This window comes from Drosophila nasuta, chromosome 2L, assembly GCF_023558535.2.
Source record: "Drosophila nasuta strain 15112-1781.00 chromosome 2L, ASM2355853v1, whole genome shotgun sequence".
Lineage (NCBI taxonomy): Eukaryota > Metazoa > Arthropoda > Insecta > Diptera > Drosophilidae > Drosophila > Drosophila nasuta.
In genome coordinates, this window is record NC_083455.1 from 27,524,449 (window position 1) to 27,540,822 (window position 16,374).

Sequence of the window (16,374 nt, forward strand, 5' to 3'; positions counted from 1 at the left end):
TATTAATTATTTAATGCTATGCTTGAAAATCATGTATATAAATAAGTCAATCATAAATTCAGTGCTGTAAAGAGTCAACAACTGAACTCCGATTACAATAAGAGAAGCTAGTTTTAAGCAAATACTAAAAGTATTATTATTCCCTGAGAAATGTAGCTTAAAAGTGAGTTCAAGTTGTTTGGGCAATTGGCAAAGTATGTAGAAAGTATCAAACTAAAAGCAATATTTCAATGATTTCAAAGTAAAAGCAATATTTCAAAGATTTCTATATCAAACGCTAGACTTTTGTAGCTTAGTGTTCTATCTACTTTCAAGTTGTATAAAGTTCTGCAAACCCAATCGAATATTCGTGCTACCCGCTCGCAAAGAGTGTTGCAAATTTGTTGTCGTGGCAAAGTTTTATTGCCGCGGGCAGTTTGATGGAGTCTAAACGCTGCTTTTGCCGCTGACGAGAGACGAGTGAAGCTAGCACCGAACCCTAAATCCTCATTTTACTCCTTGGCCAGCTGCCTTGCTCTTGGCCCAATTGTAGGCGAAATGGCCAAGCGACACTTGGCCAAGAGAAGACAAAAGCGGAAAGCGCAAAAATTAAATTTAAGCTGATTTGAGATTTATGAGCGAACCGAGCGACGTGACGCGGCTCAGACAGCGACAGTTAGAGAGAGAGAGAGGAGAGAGAGAGAGAGAGAGAGAGAGAGAGAGAGAGAGAGAGGAGAGAGAGGGAGAGAGAGGGAAGTGCGGAGTGAAGCTGGCAAGGATTAGGGAAGCGTCGCAATTGTTGCGTTGCGTTGTTGCATGAAAGCGAAATGTTGCCAGTTTCGCAGTTGCACGCAGTTTTCGCATTTCTCTCCGCTCACGCCCCCCTTTTGAGCGCCCGCCCCCCTTAGTTTTTTCAAGTTGAAGAGCGCACAAATTTTTAATTAAAACTTTGCGTGTGTCTGTTTTTTTCATGTCTTGCCGAAAAAGAAAAAAAACAGAACCGAAAGCAGAAAAAACTTGAGAAAAACTTAGGAATTGAGTGAGGAGCTGATGACGTCGACTTCGAAGCTTGAAACTTGGCAACTTTTGTTGCGCTGCTGTTGGCTTAATCAACTTTTTTATTGGCCAAATATTGGCCATAATTAAGGCGATAAAAAAAGAGAGACTGAACTCCATCTCCATGTAGTCTCCTTCTATAATTATTTCCCTTCTCTGCTTGACTATCTATTCACTTCTATTGCTGCCCTTTTGGTGACTTTTAATTTGCATTTTAATTTATGGCGCCTATAACTTTTATCGTCGTCGTCGTTTGGCTAAGCAATAGCCTTATTCTTCGTCTTCTGCCTCCTGCCTCCTGCTGAAAGGCCAAAAGGTCAAGAGAGAGACGACACAAATAGAACGATATAACAGCTGTTGTTGGATTACCCCAAAAAGATCTTCCTGCTGAAGGCAATTAGCAGCGAGGTCAAAGGGCTCATCGATAGTCCCAAAGTCGTCGCTCAACCTGATAAGACAAGCAAGAGACAACAGCTAAGAGAGAGAGGGAAACAGTTAACAGCAAAAGCAACAGCTGTGGAATGAGTTGCTTAGGGCGACAAATGTTACCAAAGTGTCGCCTTTTTTTTTCTTAAACGGCGGTTAGAACAAAGACACAAAATACTCTTTGGGTTAATAAAACACAACGTGTGAGATCTGCAAGCCAATCAAGACTGAAGCTGATATCAATCTCTTTTGAGCACCATTTAAATAAAATCTTTCTTTTGTTGCTAATGAAAAGAATCTTTGAATAGTTTCAAGTGCAAAGAAGACGTCACGAGGAGTTAAAAACAGTAGCAAGAGTAATTAATAGATAGCTTCTTTTCTTTAACACACATCAAAAACAAAGAAAAGGAAAAGATAAATGTATAACAAAATCTCACTTAACGGCCTTCACTGGCATAGAAAAATAGTTGCGTTTAGCAGTAAAAATTAAAAGGCAAGAGTAATTAATATATGTATATGAAAATAAATAGAGAAATGCAAGAATATCAAAATCTCACTTAACGGCCTCAACTGGCAGAGAAAAATAGTTGTGTTTAGCATTAAAAATGAAAAAAGAAAAAGGAAAAGCAAGAGTAATAAATACATATGAAAAAAAATGACAAATGCAAGAATATCAAAATCTCACTTAACGGCCTCAACTGGAACAGAAAGAATTTTGGGATTGGGAATAAAATAGTAAAGGCAACATAAAATTTCCTCTACAAAAATATGCCACAAAGTGAACTAGTGAGTAGCCCTTAAGTGCAAATTTCATTAACCAATGGGACTCAAATCTCTTGGCATTTGAACTGGCATATTAAGAAGAACTTTGAAAGAATTCGAAGTAATTTGGTGCACTTCTAAACAATAATGAAGATTATTAAATCAAGCTTTTGCAATTAAAGTAAGTAAATAATAATAAAGTTTACTAAATTAAACTTTCTTGCATTTAATGTAAATTCACATTATTAATTAGAATTAACTTAGTAAAATTAAAAATTATACTAAAATTCTGCTGCTTTGAATTTCAACTCAAATTTAAAGCGCTGCAACGTGCCACCTCTGCTTGTGGCGCCTCCCTTTCGTCACTGGCTGCTTGCAACTGCCACAAAGTAGCGACGTAGCAATAGCAAAATAGCAGAGTAAGAGAGTATCGAAATAACAACTGGCAATAATGTTTGAGACTCCCTAATGAACACATGTCAATTAAGCCAACGACACTGGACGCTGCACGATGTGCGTTGCACGTTGCACAGTGTCCAGTATCTGCTGCTGCTGTTGTTGCAGTTGCTGTTGCTGCTGCTGTGGCACTCAGTGGATCAGTGGAATGAATTATGTGGCAGTGGCAGTGGCAGACATGGCTCGCGTGCCGTCGCGACGTCGACGCCTTGTGGCTGCTCCGACTTATTACGTCTACGCACTCCGCAGGGGAGATCACAGAAGAGGGGGAAGGGGGAGGGAAGGAGTTGTGGTAAATCTCTCTGACAAGTTTCCCCCGCAACAACTAAAGTTGCAAGTGTCTCGCATTTCAGGCAAGTTGCCGACGCTGCCTGATTTATGTCGCCGCCGAAGGAAAAGTGTCGCGGGTGTTGCGTGTCACTCCCCTCCCTCCCTCTCTCTCCCCCCCCTTCCTCAACACCCACTCTCTGCCAGCTCAAGTGACATGAGACTGAGACTGAGACTTCGACTTGGACTGGTCAGTTGTGTTACAGTATTTTGTGGTCAGTATTTTGGGGCAAGCGATTTCCGCTTTAATGTAATTTTGACAACAAACACACAGCGGAGGGGAAGAAGGGGGGAGCAAGAGGGAGGGGATTGTCCTCATCATGTTACGAGGAAATGACACTATAAATCTCAACTCAACTCTGAGATGAAGTCAACTCCACTCAGCTCTGCTCTACACACAAATTTACAGTAGCCGATTTGCGAATGACGTTTGATGGCTGCAATTCGATTCGAATCGATTCACATCGCTTTGCAACGCGATTCGATTGGATTTCATTGGCCAAGTCAACGTCAGTTAGCCAAGTTTGTCTGTTTTCGGCTACCTGGTTGCCTGTTGCCGCTTATCATGCGATTTGTTTTCCATGTTTGATTTATCTGATTTGCTGCGGCATTCGCTACTCGCTACTGACTATTCACACTCACACTCAGACACTCAGTCTGACACTCACACTCACAGTTTGTTGTCGGATTCGATTACGGCGTACCAAGTGGCATTTAGTGCGGTTTCTGATAACACAAAAATTGTGATTAGTCGACCGGCGGGTTTCGCTTTCGCTTTTTCCGTGAAAACTCTCCTCGAGTTGTCCCACAAAACAAAAACAAAACAGCTGTGTCTCCAAACAAATTACTTACTCCAGAATGTTCTAATATTCATTAATTACAAAGCTTCGAAAACACAATTAAATTGAAGATGATAAACAGAGAAAAGCAAAATAAAGTTCAAAATAATACATTCCTAAATTGTCAAAGCTCTACTTCTAAAAGCTTAATAACTAAGCTTTAACTCAACAACCACGCTTAAGCTAGCTTGCAAATTCAAAAGCTTTAAACTTATTGCCTTAAATTACCAAATACAACTACTTAAAACAAAAATAAATCACTTACCAAAACAAATCACTAATCAAAGAATATTCTGATGTTCATTAATAATAAAACACAATTAAACTGAGGATGATAAGAAAAGCAAAACAAAATTCAAAATAATACATTCCTAAATTGTCAAAGTTCCTCTTCTAAAAGCATAATAACTAAGCTTTAACTCAACAACGATGCTTAAACTAGCTTGCAAATTCAAAAGCTTTTCAAGTATATTAAAGCTAAAGATAATAAATTATTAAACTTATTGCCTTTAAGTCAGAATATAAAGATTAGCGACCTTATGCCTAACTACCAAATACGACTGCTAAAAACAAAAATAAATCACTAACCAAAACAAATCACTAAGCACAGAATATTCTGATGTTCATTAATAGTTGTCTTCTGTTTGAAATTCTGTTGTTTTCAGAGAAATGTTTTCGAAACGCAAAAAAACTGCAGATGATATCAAAAACAAAAATAAAACAAAATTACATTCTAAAATTGCGAAAGCTTCTCTTTTGAAAGCTCACTAAAATTTTAAGTACGATTAAACTTACTTTCATACTCAACAACTTCGAAATCAAATTAAAGCTAAAGAAACCAAATCATTTAACTTAATATCATTAAAACAGAAAATAAAGATAGCAACCTAAGCTGGCAAAAACAATTTTGCAATGCGAAAGCTCATTAAATTTCGCTTGTGATTAATATCTTTATTATTAATCCTTTTTGCAGCTTCAAGTTCAACAAGCTGCCATTTAATATCCATATGAAGCTTTCGTGATTAATCCTAATCAATCAGTACTAGCAAAAGACTAGAATTGAAAAGAAAAACCCGTTTTCGTTCCGCATTTGCAATTCGAATTGGATTTGGACTCGGCATAAGAATGAGAATTAGCATTGGACTTGAATGCGATGTTATCAGGCCATAAACGACGCCTTTAAGTCTGGGCCATTATCGCAACGCTGCGGGCTGCTCGGCGGCAATAAAACTTGCAATGTTATGACCCAAGCAGTCATTAACTGAAACTGGCCACCAAATGATTCAATACTTGATTCATTGATGCATTGAGTGCTGCACTCACACTCGCTTTGCTTTGCTTCTTGCTTCTTGCAATTAGACAAGTGGCTGAAGACACGTGGGGGCAACTTGCGTCAACAGGCCAGAACAGCAACTGAGATTGAAACTGAAGACAGAAAGAATTACGAGAGAGAAACTTCTGTTGCCTGTTGCTTGGCTGTTACTTGGGTCAAAGGGTGAGCTGCATTATGGAATTGAAAATGTGATTGATTGGCGCAACGTGTTGATTGATGACGGACGCACAACAGTTGCTAATAGAGTGTGCCACAAGGCGGCATGCCACAATGCCAGACAATGCTCCCTCCTCCCACACACACACATACACATGAACTCTTCTTCAAACACAACTCTCTTATCAATTCACTTTTGTTTCCACCATCGCAGCGAAACAATGCAATATTGGAACGTGGTGGATCTGAGGAATACACTGGGAGAAATTTCAGGGGAAGCTACTTCGGTAATAAATACAATACGATACTTCTTGAAGTAAATTATTGGAAAAAATTCAATACATTAGATAGAAAGGTATTATATGCAACCTATTTCAAAGTAAAGAACTGAAATAGGAAATATAAAAATATGCTTCGAATATAAAAACCAAAAAAATACTATACGTTTTCATACAAAATTTGGAACAATACACAGCGAAAAATGCTGGGATATTAAATTCGACATATTTAGAAATACACTTTTCTAATAAATGCAACAATTGTATATATATTTCTATAATAAAATCAATCCAATCAAAAAATCTTGGAATACACTGAGAGAAATTTCAGTGGAAGCTACTTCGGTAATAAATACAATACAATACTTCTTGAAGTGAATTATTGAAAGAAATTGAATACTTTAAATAGAAAGGTATTATTGTATATGCAACCTATTCCAAAGTAAAGAACAGATATAGGAAATATGAAATATGAAAATATGTTTCGAATGTAAAAACCAAAAAAATACTATACGTTTTAAAAAAAAATTTGGAACGTGGTCGAAAATACACAGAGAAAAATGTTTGGAAATTAAATTCGACATTTCTAGAAATAAAATTTTCTAATAAATGCAACAATTATAGAAGCTCTTTATATATTTCTATAATAAATACACTGAGAGAAGCTTTCCAAATAATTGTTTTCTAGTAAATTCAAAAACTTTATAATCAACCTACAACTGTTTATAATCTTCTCTACATCTTTTTTAATTTTATGACTTGGTAGTTTTGTATCATTTTTAAAATAAACGGAATACTTTAAAATAAACGAAATACATATTATATTATAAATATATAAATACATATTATATTATATATATAAATGTGGAGTTTGATAAATTAAAAATTGTTGAACGTCACTTACCCTCTTGAATTTCCCTGCGGAGCAGTTGACTGATATAATTCACAGTTAGTCAGGCGATTCTGCAAATAAATATAATAAAATTGTTCATAAACTAATTAGTCAGCATAATGAATTGAAGTGCAAGCGCAATATCGCAATATGTTAAACTGAAATGCTGAATAAACAAAATGGAATTAAATTGTATTTTTATTTTATCAGTTCTCAGTTCGGAATTCTCAGTTCTATATGAGCATAAAGCAATGAATATATATGGAAGTATAGTAATTGATGTGTATGCCACGAATAGCGCAATAAAAGCGAAATTTAAATAAACAATAAAACGTGGAGAAAAGCGAAAAGAAAAATCGTAATAATGTAAATATGTAAATGGAAATACAATAAAATATGGAAATGAAAATGACAATACGAATGAATACGAGTGTGAATACGAATGGCATTCGGAATGCAGATAATAATAATGTTCGCTTTCAGTTCTGTTCAGTTCAGTTCGATTCTGTTCTGTTCTGTTCCGTTCTTCAGCAGTATTCTCCGGGGTCTTTAGGGGGTCGTTAATCACTCGCAGTTCGCGCTTCGCAGTTTAATTTGTCGCGTCAATTCGAAAGGGGGGCGTTTAAATAATGAGTTCCTATCGAACGTTGGTGGATCACGCCGATGCGTGCAACACGCTGAGTGCAGGTGGCAGCGAGACGTCGTTGGCCATGGCTGCGTCGTTGGCCACAGCATCGCCAACCGCACTGCATCGCATGATCAAGTATTGGCGGAATAGTTCCGGCAAGATTCCCGGACTGCGGAAGAGCGAAAGCTTTGCGGATTATCGTCGCCACTCGGGATCAGGCACTTTGCCCCATCACCGCCAGGTGGCGCAGTATCAACGACTCGAGAGCTATGACGAGAGCAAGCTGGCACAAATGCGGTGAGTCGAACAGTGAATACAGTGAATTTTATTGTTGCTTTCAAGTATGCCGACACGCCCCCCTCCCACCCACAGCTGCATTCAAATCTGCAGCCAAAAGTGGGCCATGCATATTTGCTTTAGCTATTGTGGATGTTGTTGTTGCGTTGGCGTTGGCTTTTTGGCCTATTGCCAGCAACAGTTGTTTCCTCTGCTTCCCATTCTCTCCCCCTCCCTCTCTCGCTGTCTTATCAGCTGCAACTCCAAAACTGCCACTTGCGTTATCAGCAGCAGCAGTATGTGACCACACACACTACAACAACAACATCAACAGAAACAACAACAACAGCTGGCGAGGCTGTTGATAAACGCAAGCGAGCGAACAAGTGCACGACGCCGTCGCAGTCGACGCCACGTCTGTGGATGCCATTCGCTTATGCGTATGCAAGTGTATAGCAAGTCTCTGTGTAAGTGTGTTAGTGACTGAGAGTGAGAGAGTGCTCGGCTGCTCTCGCTGTTTGCTGCTCACGCATGCCTCGCTTTGATTTCGGATAGAGCGAATGCTTCCAGCATCCACAGCAGACAATCGCTATCCACACTGCTTGCGCGTGGTGGAGCTTACAGCTGAGCGACACTATTGAACAAGTGTGCGGTTACTTTCTGATTAGAAAATATGGAATTTGATTTGCAGACTTATAATGAATGAATGAAGTTATAAATAATGAATGAGAATAACGAATAATGAATATTATTTCAGTTGAAAGTGTTTTTGTTGTTCTTACTAATCTGCAGCAAGTAATTAGTATTAAAAATTCTTTCTTTTACTATGCAATTCATACAAATTGTAAATCAATTGATTGCAAGCTATCATAGAACAAAATGTACATGTTTTATCTTTTACTCCGTAATTCATAGATTGTAAACCTAAACTGTTTTATCGTATTGTGTTTGTTTCGCAATAACAACTGTCTGCAGCAGTCTTAAAAAATATTTCTGTCACAGTGCAGTGTAAAAACAACTGTTTATGTTTTCATTCCAGAGCGAGAGGGAGAGAGCGCCTACAGATTTCTTGTGCTCTGGGCTCTCTCGCCAACAGTGCTTGCTTTACTCTGCATGTGTGTGTGTGTGTGTGTTTGCGTATGCGTGAGCTCTGTGCTTTGCTGTTGGCATTGGTGTTGGTGTCCCATGCCGGCCGTTGAGAGTTTGTTTTTGTTATCTTTGCGGAGCGGCAAAGCAAAGCAGAGAAAAGCAAAGCAAACGTTTCGCCGCATTCTGCATACTTTTAGGGTAAAGCGAAACGAAACGCAACGAAAGAAACTAAACTCGGTGGGGGGAAGTAAAGAGTGTGGAATGAGAGCTATGCAAATAGCATTGCACTCGAAAGTCTTTTGGGCCTTTGAAGCCGACCGCAATGCATTGTTTTTGGACTCTATGTTGGCTGGACTCTTGTTTGCATTGGCTAATGCGGGCCTCTCATTCTCCGCTCTGTTTCTGCCTTTGCTTTTGCTTCTGCTCTGCTTGCTTTATTTACAGTTTACCAACTGTGAACAGGCGGCGACGGCGGCGGCGTCGGCGACAATAATCGCTCGCGTTTGTAATGTAAATGTAAATAAATGTAAATGTAAATAAACAAGAATGCGCCCCCATGCGACTGCCACCGCTGAATGCCGCATGCAACTCCCACACTCTCGCAACCCTCTGTTAAACTGCAACTGCACTTGCTTTTAGTTCAACACAAACACAAAGAAAGAGCGAGAGAGAAAGACGACCACGCTTAACGGTTGTTGTTATTCCAGTTGCTGAGAGTGTCGGTTGTGGAAGCTATTCACGCTCTCTCTCGTTCGCTCTCTCTCTTTCGTTTGTGGAACCTGAAATCTGAGCTTCGTGCGCCAGCCAGCAGCGCAAGCAGCGCAGTTGGGGCAGCAACGGCAGCCGCAGCAGTCCAATTGGCATTTCAGTTTCGTTTTGATAATCGACTCGTGTGGGCGTCGAGAACGTGTCGTCGCCGTCGCCGTCGCAGTCGCTGTCGCCGTCACAGTCGTCGTCCTTTTCGTTGTCGTTGTCGTCGTCGTTGTTATTGTTGTTCTCGTTGTCGTCTCTGTGTCTGGAGCCGAACAGCGTCGAACATCTAATTTCGCCGTGCGATTTCGCTACATTCAAAATGTGTGAGTTGTTGCTGCGCTGTCCGTGCAACAGCAACCAGCAGCAGCAACGCATCATTTGCAAATTAGCAGCAGCAGCAACAGTTGCAGGCAGCAACCAACAAATTCGTTGAACGAATTGTCAAAAAAGGAAAAGAAAAACAACAAGAAGAAGATAAAGCTTAAATTCTTTAACCTGTGAGTGCTTACGAGTGTGTGTGTGTGTGAGTGTTGTGAGTGCCAAGAAATTTGGCTAATTTGCGTGCACATTCTTATCAGCGACAACATCGCAACAGCGGCAAAAGAAGTGGAAGAAGAAGTGCAAAAGAAAGCTGACAAAAATGATCGAGTGTGGAATTTGCCAAAAAGCGAGAGAAAGAGTGTGTGTGAGAGAGAGAGAGAGATAGCAAAGCCGGCACGCGTTGAAAAGTGAAATTAAACAAAATACTTGAAAAGTTTTCAATTGCAACACACAAAAGTGAATCAAAAAGTGAATTGATATGAAAAAGGGTTGTCAACAACAACAACAACTACTACTACAAATCAACAACAACAATAAACGAAAGTGTTTCGACCACTTTTATGATTAGTTACGAGTGAAATTTTTATTAACCAACAAATTACAAAAGTGTCGTTGATAATTGTGCAAAAACAACAACAACAAAGCACTCCACAAAACAATAATCATAATCGAGTTGACCAATAAAAAGCAGCAATAGCAACAACAACAGTGGCAGCAACTTAACAGCCCCCAAAAAAAGAGACGAAGCGCCAAAAAAAGCAGCGGCAACAACAATAAATAAAGCGACAACAACAACAACAACAATGAATAAATCGCAGCTCATTTGCCATTCACCGGCTCAGCTTGTCATTTGTCAATTATTGTTGTTTATTGCTTTTGTTGTTGTTTTTGTTGTTGTTGTTGCATTCGATTGAAATGCGTCACGCGTGATTGTTACGTGTGTTTTCTTCTCCATCGGCTCCATCTCCTCGTTTTTTTTTTTTATTTATAATTTTTTATCGCTGCGATCGCATTGAATTTTGATAAATGTGCAGGCTTCACACACAGTGAGTGTGAGTGTTTTTGTGAATGTATTCGTGAGTGTATTCGTGTGCCTGGCTTATTGATGGAGTGCTTTTTTCATTGCTGTCGTTGATAGCTCTGAGATTAAGATCAACAAGTGGGCAATACATCTTGGGATATCATCGCAGAGCTTGACAAATGCCTCAACTTGAGCTTGAGAGCTTGAGAAGCTTGAAAAGCATAAAAAGCACCGAAACACTTGGAATTTCAATTGATGGATCTGTGATTGATGTGCTCTGATTGCTAAAGTTCTTGATAAAGTGCTTTGATTTGCATAGAAATTTGGAATATCTCATTAGCGAAAACATAGAACATTAAATTTTAAACACTTGTGAGCGAAAGTTTCGATTGATGCACAGACTGATAAAGTATAAAAAAAGAAATATTTCAGTAGCGAAAATATATACCTTGAAATTTTAAACATTTGTAAGCGAAAGTTTTAGACTAAACTGCATTTGATTGAAGTGAGACTGATGCACAGACTGATAAAGCATTAAAAGTACCGCAAAACTTGGAATTTCAATTGATTGATCTGTGATTGACGAGCAAAGATTGATAAAGTGCAATGATTTCGATGCAATTCTTTAAGAAAACAGAGAACTTTAACAATTTAAACAATTGCGAATGCTTTACCCTAAACTAAATTTGATTGAGCTTTTAAATTTCACTACGATTAATATTGAATTCTAAATAAAACGAAGAACAAAATTAGTATGAGTGACTAGAAATTCTATTTTCCCCATCGAATTCAATTTGAATTTCCACTGATTCATATTCGTTTCAAATTTAATCTTATCGATTGCTGGATTGTCGTTTCATTTGTTAATTAATTTCACTTTGTCGAATTGTGGCATCAACTTAAAACTGTTGTATTTTATCAGCTTATCACGTTTAAAGACAGCCAATCAACTTGCTAATTATAATTTATGTGCAATTCACTTTTCTCTTATTGCTTTGCAATATAATTCAAGTTCAATGTTAAGGATTTTAGCACATTCGCATTTTGGTAGAGTTCAATATTATTGATTTCCAGTATTTTCGATTAACTTTTCAGTTAGTTTCACTTTATCGAATTTCAGAATCTTTGTGCTTTGAGCTTTTTTAAAGGTGGTCAATCAACTTCCAGATTTGTCGTCATTTTTTTAGCATCCTCACTCTCTGTCTCTTTCCCTCTCTTGCCTGCCAATTTCCTTTTCCGCATTGCAAATATGCAAATTAAACTTTACGCATTTTTTCGTGTGCCGTTTAATATGCAACGTGCTGTTGTTGTTGTTGTTGTTTTTGTTGATTGCTAGCGGGGCAATTTTTTTTTGTTGCAACATCGCCAACAGAGTCCTCAACACACGTGAATTTCTTTCAAACGGGTTTGACATGATACACCCTGTGCTTGTTGTTATTCTCGTTCTCTCTTTCTCGCTCACTCGCTCCTCTTGTTGTTGTTGTTGGTTTTCGTTTTCGATTGCAAACATTGCACATTGCATTTATTGGCATGATTTTTAATTTTTCTTGTTTTCGGAATTTTTCCAGTTGTTGGCGAATTTTCACTCGTGTTTCTTTTGCCGCAGCTGCAACGCGAAATTTGCTGCTGGAATTTTTGCAATACGCTTTTGGGGCGTATTTTTTATGTGTCTCCAATTTTTTTTCTTATTTCTCATTGTGCTCTGTTTTTGGTCAATCTTTGTTCTGTTGTTTTCGTTGTGGCCTGTTGCTTTATTCATTTGCAGTCGCTTGCAGCGAAAGGTAAACGGCAGCTCACATCAAATATTTATTCACGAGTGTATTCACAATTCACGCGCCGCCTGCAATGAACTTCTTCAACTGGCAAATTGCCTTCGAAGCTCAACAGTTGAGCGGCAATAACAATAACAAGTAGACTAAAGAAGAGGAAGAGCAAAAGTAACAGCTGCTTTTTGGTCACTTTATCTGGTTATTCATTCATCGTTATCTCCTTCTAGCGTGCACACAAGCCGCTCCCTATCTCGCTCACTCCTCCACTCCAAGCCGCCCATCAATTGTCTTGTCATCGCTCAATGCTTTTGCTTTTGCTGTTGTTGTTTTTTGGTTTTTGCTGTTGCTGCTTGACCGAAAGTTCAAGTTGAAGTGCAGCCAGCTGAAAAGCTCAGCCTACGTCGCAGCCGCAGCCACAGATCGAGCTTTATTTTGAGCGCAGACGATGACTCTGCAGTGTCGTTCGTTCTCCCTGTCACTCTCCCTCTCCCGCTCCCACTAACCCAACCACCAAGTGTCGCTTGTTTGCGTTGTCCTCTTGCCGTGTCATTCGCCTGCATTGATTTTGGATTTCGATGCGATGCTTTTTTGGTCGCTGTTGCAAATTTACCGTTTTGCCAAATGCGTTTTGCTCTGTCGCTTATCTTTCGCAGTGGTCTCCCAGCCCTCTGTCCCCCTCAGTCCCCCATGCCCACAGCATGCAGACAGACACGCAGAACACACGCGAGTTTAATTTATGGGGCGTGCGCGTTCGTTGGCCCAGTGCCAAATACAGCAGGGGAGAAGAGGAGGGAGAATAGTCTGACCGAAAGGAATGAGGAGTGGAGTGTACTTTTAGCTAGCGAGAACGAGATAGACGCTGTTTTCGTATTTGATATTCGCCTCTCGCCTGCCGTGTATTTTGTATGTTTACTTTAATTGCCTTTGGCATCGAGTATGCAAGAGAAGGAGGAGGGAAATGGTACTCTATGTGAGTGCGTGTGTCTGTGTGCGCGTGTTTGTTTACGAGCTGTTTACACCTGTGCCCAAAGTCTTCACTTCACTTCGCTCCTGTATTTGCTTTGTCTGCTTCTTCTTTTCAATATGAAATATATATTCCATGTAATATTCCAGGGATTATGTGAACCATATGCGAAGGTCAGTTTCCTCTTATTTCCACACTGTTGACTTAAAGTTTTAGAACTTTTTTAAGGTTGACCATTTGGGGTAGTCGAAGGTCAGAAGCACTGAGTACGCACAATGTGTGAAATTTCAACAGTTGCTGCCAAAAAATTACGTGTAAACATTGTTCGATATTGTCTGAACGGCTAGCAACTAAAATAAAAAGTCGCTTATCAATTGTGAAAACTCTTCTTGTGTTCACTTTGTTTGGTATTATCACAGCTAATTAATCGCCCGATAACTGTGTCAAGTGCTTGACACACTCAAATATTTGTTTGCCCTTCTTTCACTCTCACTCACTCCCCATCTCTCTCTCTCTCTCTCTCTCTATCTTTTTGTCACTCTCTTTCTTCCGCTGACTGTTGCGTCAACATTTCGCAATCTGATTTCAGTTTCTTTTGTCGTCGTCGATACGTCATTTTGCCTTTGGTTTCTTTTGTTGGGACTTCGAACCTTTTGCCCCCCCTCTCTCTCTCTTTCTCTATCCTCCCACTAAGTGTTACGCCTAACGGTAAACATAAGAATTCAACTTAAATTGAGTCAACGCTTCAACTATAAATACTCTGTGAATGCCCAGTTTGCTGGTTTCCTTATCAGCTCAACGCAGCGTGGGAGGAGGAGGAGGAGGAGGAGGAGGAGGAGGGGGAAGGTTACCACACACACTTTTGATATATAGGTTTACAAATTGGTAACATGCTGCCTTGACTCACTGTGTGATGTAAACATAGAAATCGCCTGAGGTAATTCCAAGTTTCGTTTTCTCAATTTCCCCGTTTCCCAGAGTCCCGATTCCTTTGGGGCTTTTGCCAAAATTTTACGCTCTGCCAAGTTGCAGAATTTCTTTCAAGTTTCTCCCCGATAATACCCTGCAAAATGCGTCAGTCTTCTAGGTATCTAACACATTTTTGGGTTCTATTAAATTAATCTTAAATGATTCATATTTGCACGCAATCCCAAAGTTAGGGTATCTTTAGCATCGTCTTGCCCGGAGGCTTTTTGAGTTCCCAATGTTTGCTGTCTGCTTCTTGGTATTTTTGATTCTGGGTTTCCGTGTTACAGTTACACGTGTTTAAATATTTATGCCTTGACAAATTTTGTAAACAGCATTCTTATTTTTTTTCTGCTTTTCTGCTTTTTTTGGGGTCGTCGCACACACAACAATTTTCCATTTTCCAGTTGCGAGTTGCGAGTTGTCTGCCATTTTGACTTTGCCCAGCATCGACTTTGACTTCTCTCGGGTGTTCAGTGTTCGTTGTTTGGTTTGCTTTGCTACTGTCCACAAACAACAACAGAAACAACAACAAAAACAGAGCAGCAGCTGCCGTCAGTTGGCAAAAGAACAACAAATATGTTTGGTTGTGTAATGTTACAGGAATTTGTAAATTTATCTGGCAATTGAGACAGTCTCTCTCTCTACTCTTATCTAATCTTATCAGCGTCCATTTGCTTTGGACAACCTTGAAAGCATTTGTCAGTTCAATCAGATTTTGTGGCAGCCTGTTTACTTAACTGTAATTTGCCCCATTTCATTAACAGAACTTCATTCATTCATCGACCTCAACTATCATTAGCTGACTTATCGAATTCCGACATTTAACTTTATTCATTCATCGGACAACTTGAGTTCAACTATCGTTAGCGGACTTATCAGATTCCTACACTTTCTTTACGATCTTGTCTCATGAATAATTCCATATATAATCCATGTTCAATCAGTTCTTAGCCTTGCTTAACTTCTGGAATACTTTTTGCCTGCTTTTAATTATTTTAGTGGCTGCCTTTGTAATTATTAATCTATCAACTTTTTTCTAGTTTAGTCAGCAATTTTGCTTGGTCAAAGTTTTGCTATTTATCGATTCGAGTTATCTATTTTATTGTCTTGATTTCTTATGTCATTTCCTGACTTTACCCTCGAGGTCTTCCATCATCATCACAACACGTCCATAAAATGTCAATTTGGCGACACAAGTGCAAAAGAAATGACTCTGATTTAAGTATTACAATCTGTGCGCGAGTTTTCCCTCTCGAGTCTCCTCTTTCCCTCTCCCTCTCGCTGGTTTTTAACCACAATTAGCTGAGACATCGTCCCACACTCGCTACGTAATTGTATCGCTGTAAATTGCGATATTTATTTTTATTTTGTTCGCCCCGACTCCATAAAAGGTCGTCGTCATCGTCAGAGTTGTGTTCGATGGGGGCGGTTGGATGCTGATTTAAATAAATTATTCTATATGCGTTTTTATTGCAGTTACTCGCCTCCCTCTACCTCCCTACCTCCCTCCTTCCCTCGCTTCCTTCCTCATCAGTCTAACCATAAAAACGCGCACATAATGGATTATTTTTTTGCATAGAATCGACTATATAATGGGGCCTCTAGGGGGTGTGGAGAGGGGGTGAGGGGTTCGGAGGTTGTTTTGTGTGCCTCGTAATTGAATTCGCTCACTTAATTTTATTTTACGAGAGATATATACGCATTATATGGATATATATGAGTCTACATACATCATTCTCACCTGAGCGTGGATTATGTTGTACAGTGTTGCCTTTATTACAAAATATTTTCATTATTTTCGTTGTTGTTGTTGTCTCGCATGCGGAAAAGACGAATTTGCAGCGGAAGTTGCGTGTTGGGCTAAAATGTACAAAAACGTTGATAGAGAGAAATAAATAAAAAGCAACATGAAAATAAATCATTGCTCTTAATTCGATTCAAGTTGAATGATTTTTATTATGTTTTCGTTTGTTTTCCCCCCATTGAGTAATTTGATTCCATTCGCAGATCATTTCCTAGCGATTTGCCCACCTCCTAAAAATGTCTTCAGCTTATCGATTTGGGCCAGGGTTAATATTCG

General features: G+C 39.2%; 2 protein-coding genes across 4 annotated transcripts in view; one reads left to right on the forward strand and one right to left on the reverse strand.

Annotated features, from left to right (window-relative positions):
* Window positions 1-16,374, reverse strand: part of LOC132785943 (uncharacterized) — a 99,481-nt gene that overhangs the window by 22,434 nt on the left and 60,673 nt on the right. Inside the window, exons 3-4 of one of the 3 annotated variants that reach the window (XM_060792282.1) lie at window positions 16,025-16,154; window positions 6,517-6,575 (exon numbers count right to left, since the gene is read on the reverse strand). In XM_060792282.1, the coding sequence (XP_060648265.1) occupies window positions 6,517-6,575; window positions 16,025-16,154 (189 nt within the window). Of the gene's footprint in view, window positions 1-6,516; window positions 6,576-16,024; window positions 16,155-16,374 lie in introns of those variants that run through there. The other 2 variants (XR_009632378.1, XR_009632377.1) reach the window with 2 other exon arrangements.
* The window catches only part of LOC132785895 (rap1 GTPase-activating protein 1), a 102,831-nt gene continuing 95,841 nt past the window's right edge, over window positions 9,385-16,374 (forward strand). Inside the window, 1 exon segment of the mRNA XM_060792211.1 lies at window positions 9,385-9,747. The gene's annotated coding sequence lies outside the window, so the exon portion shown is untranslated.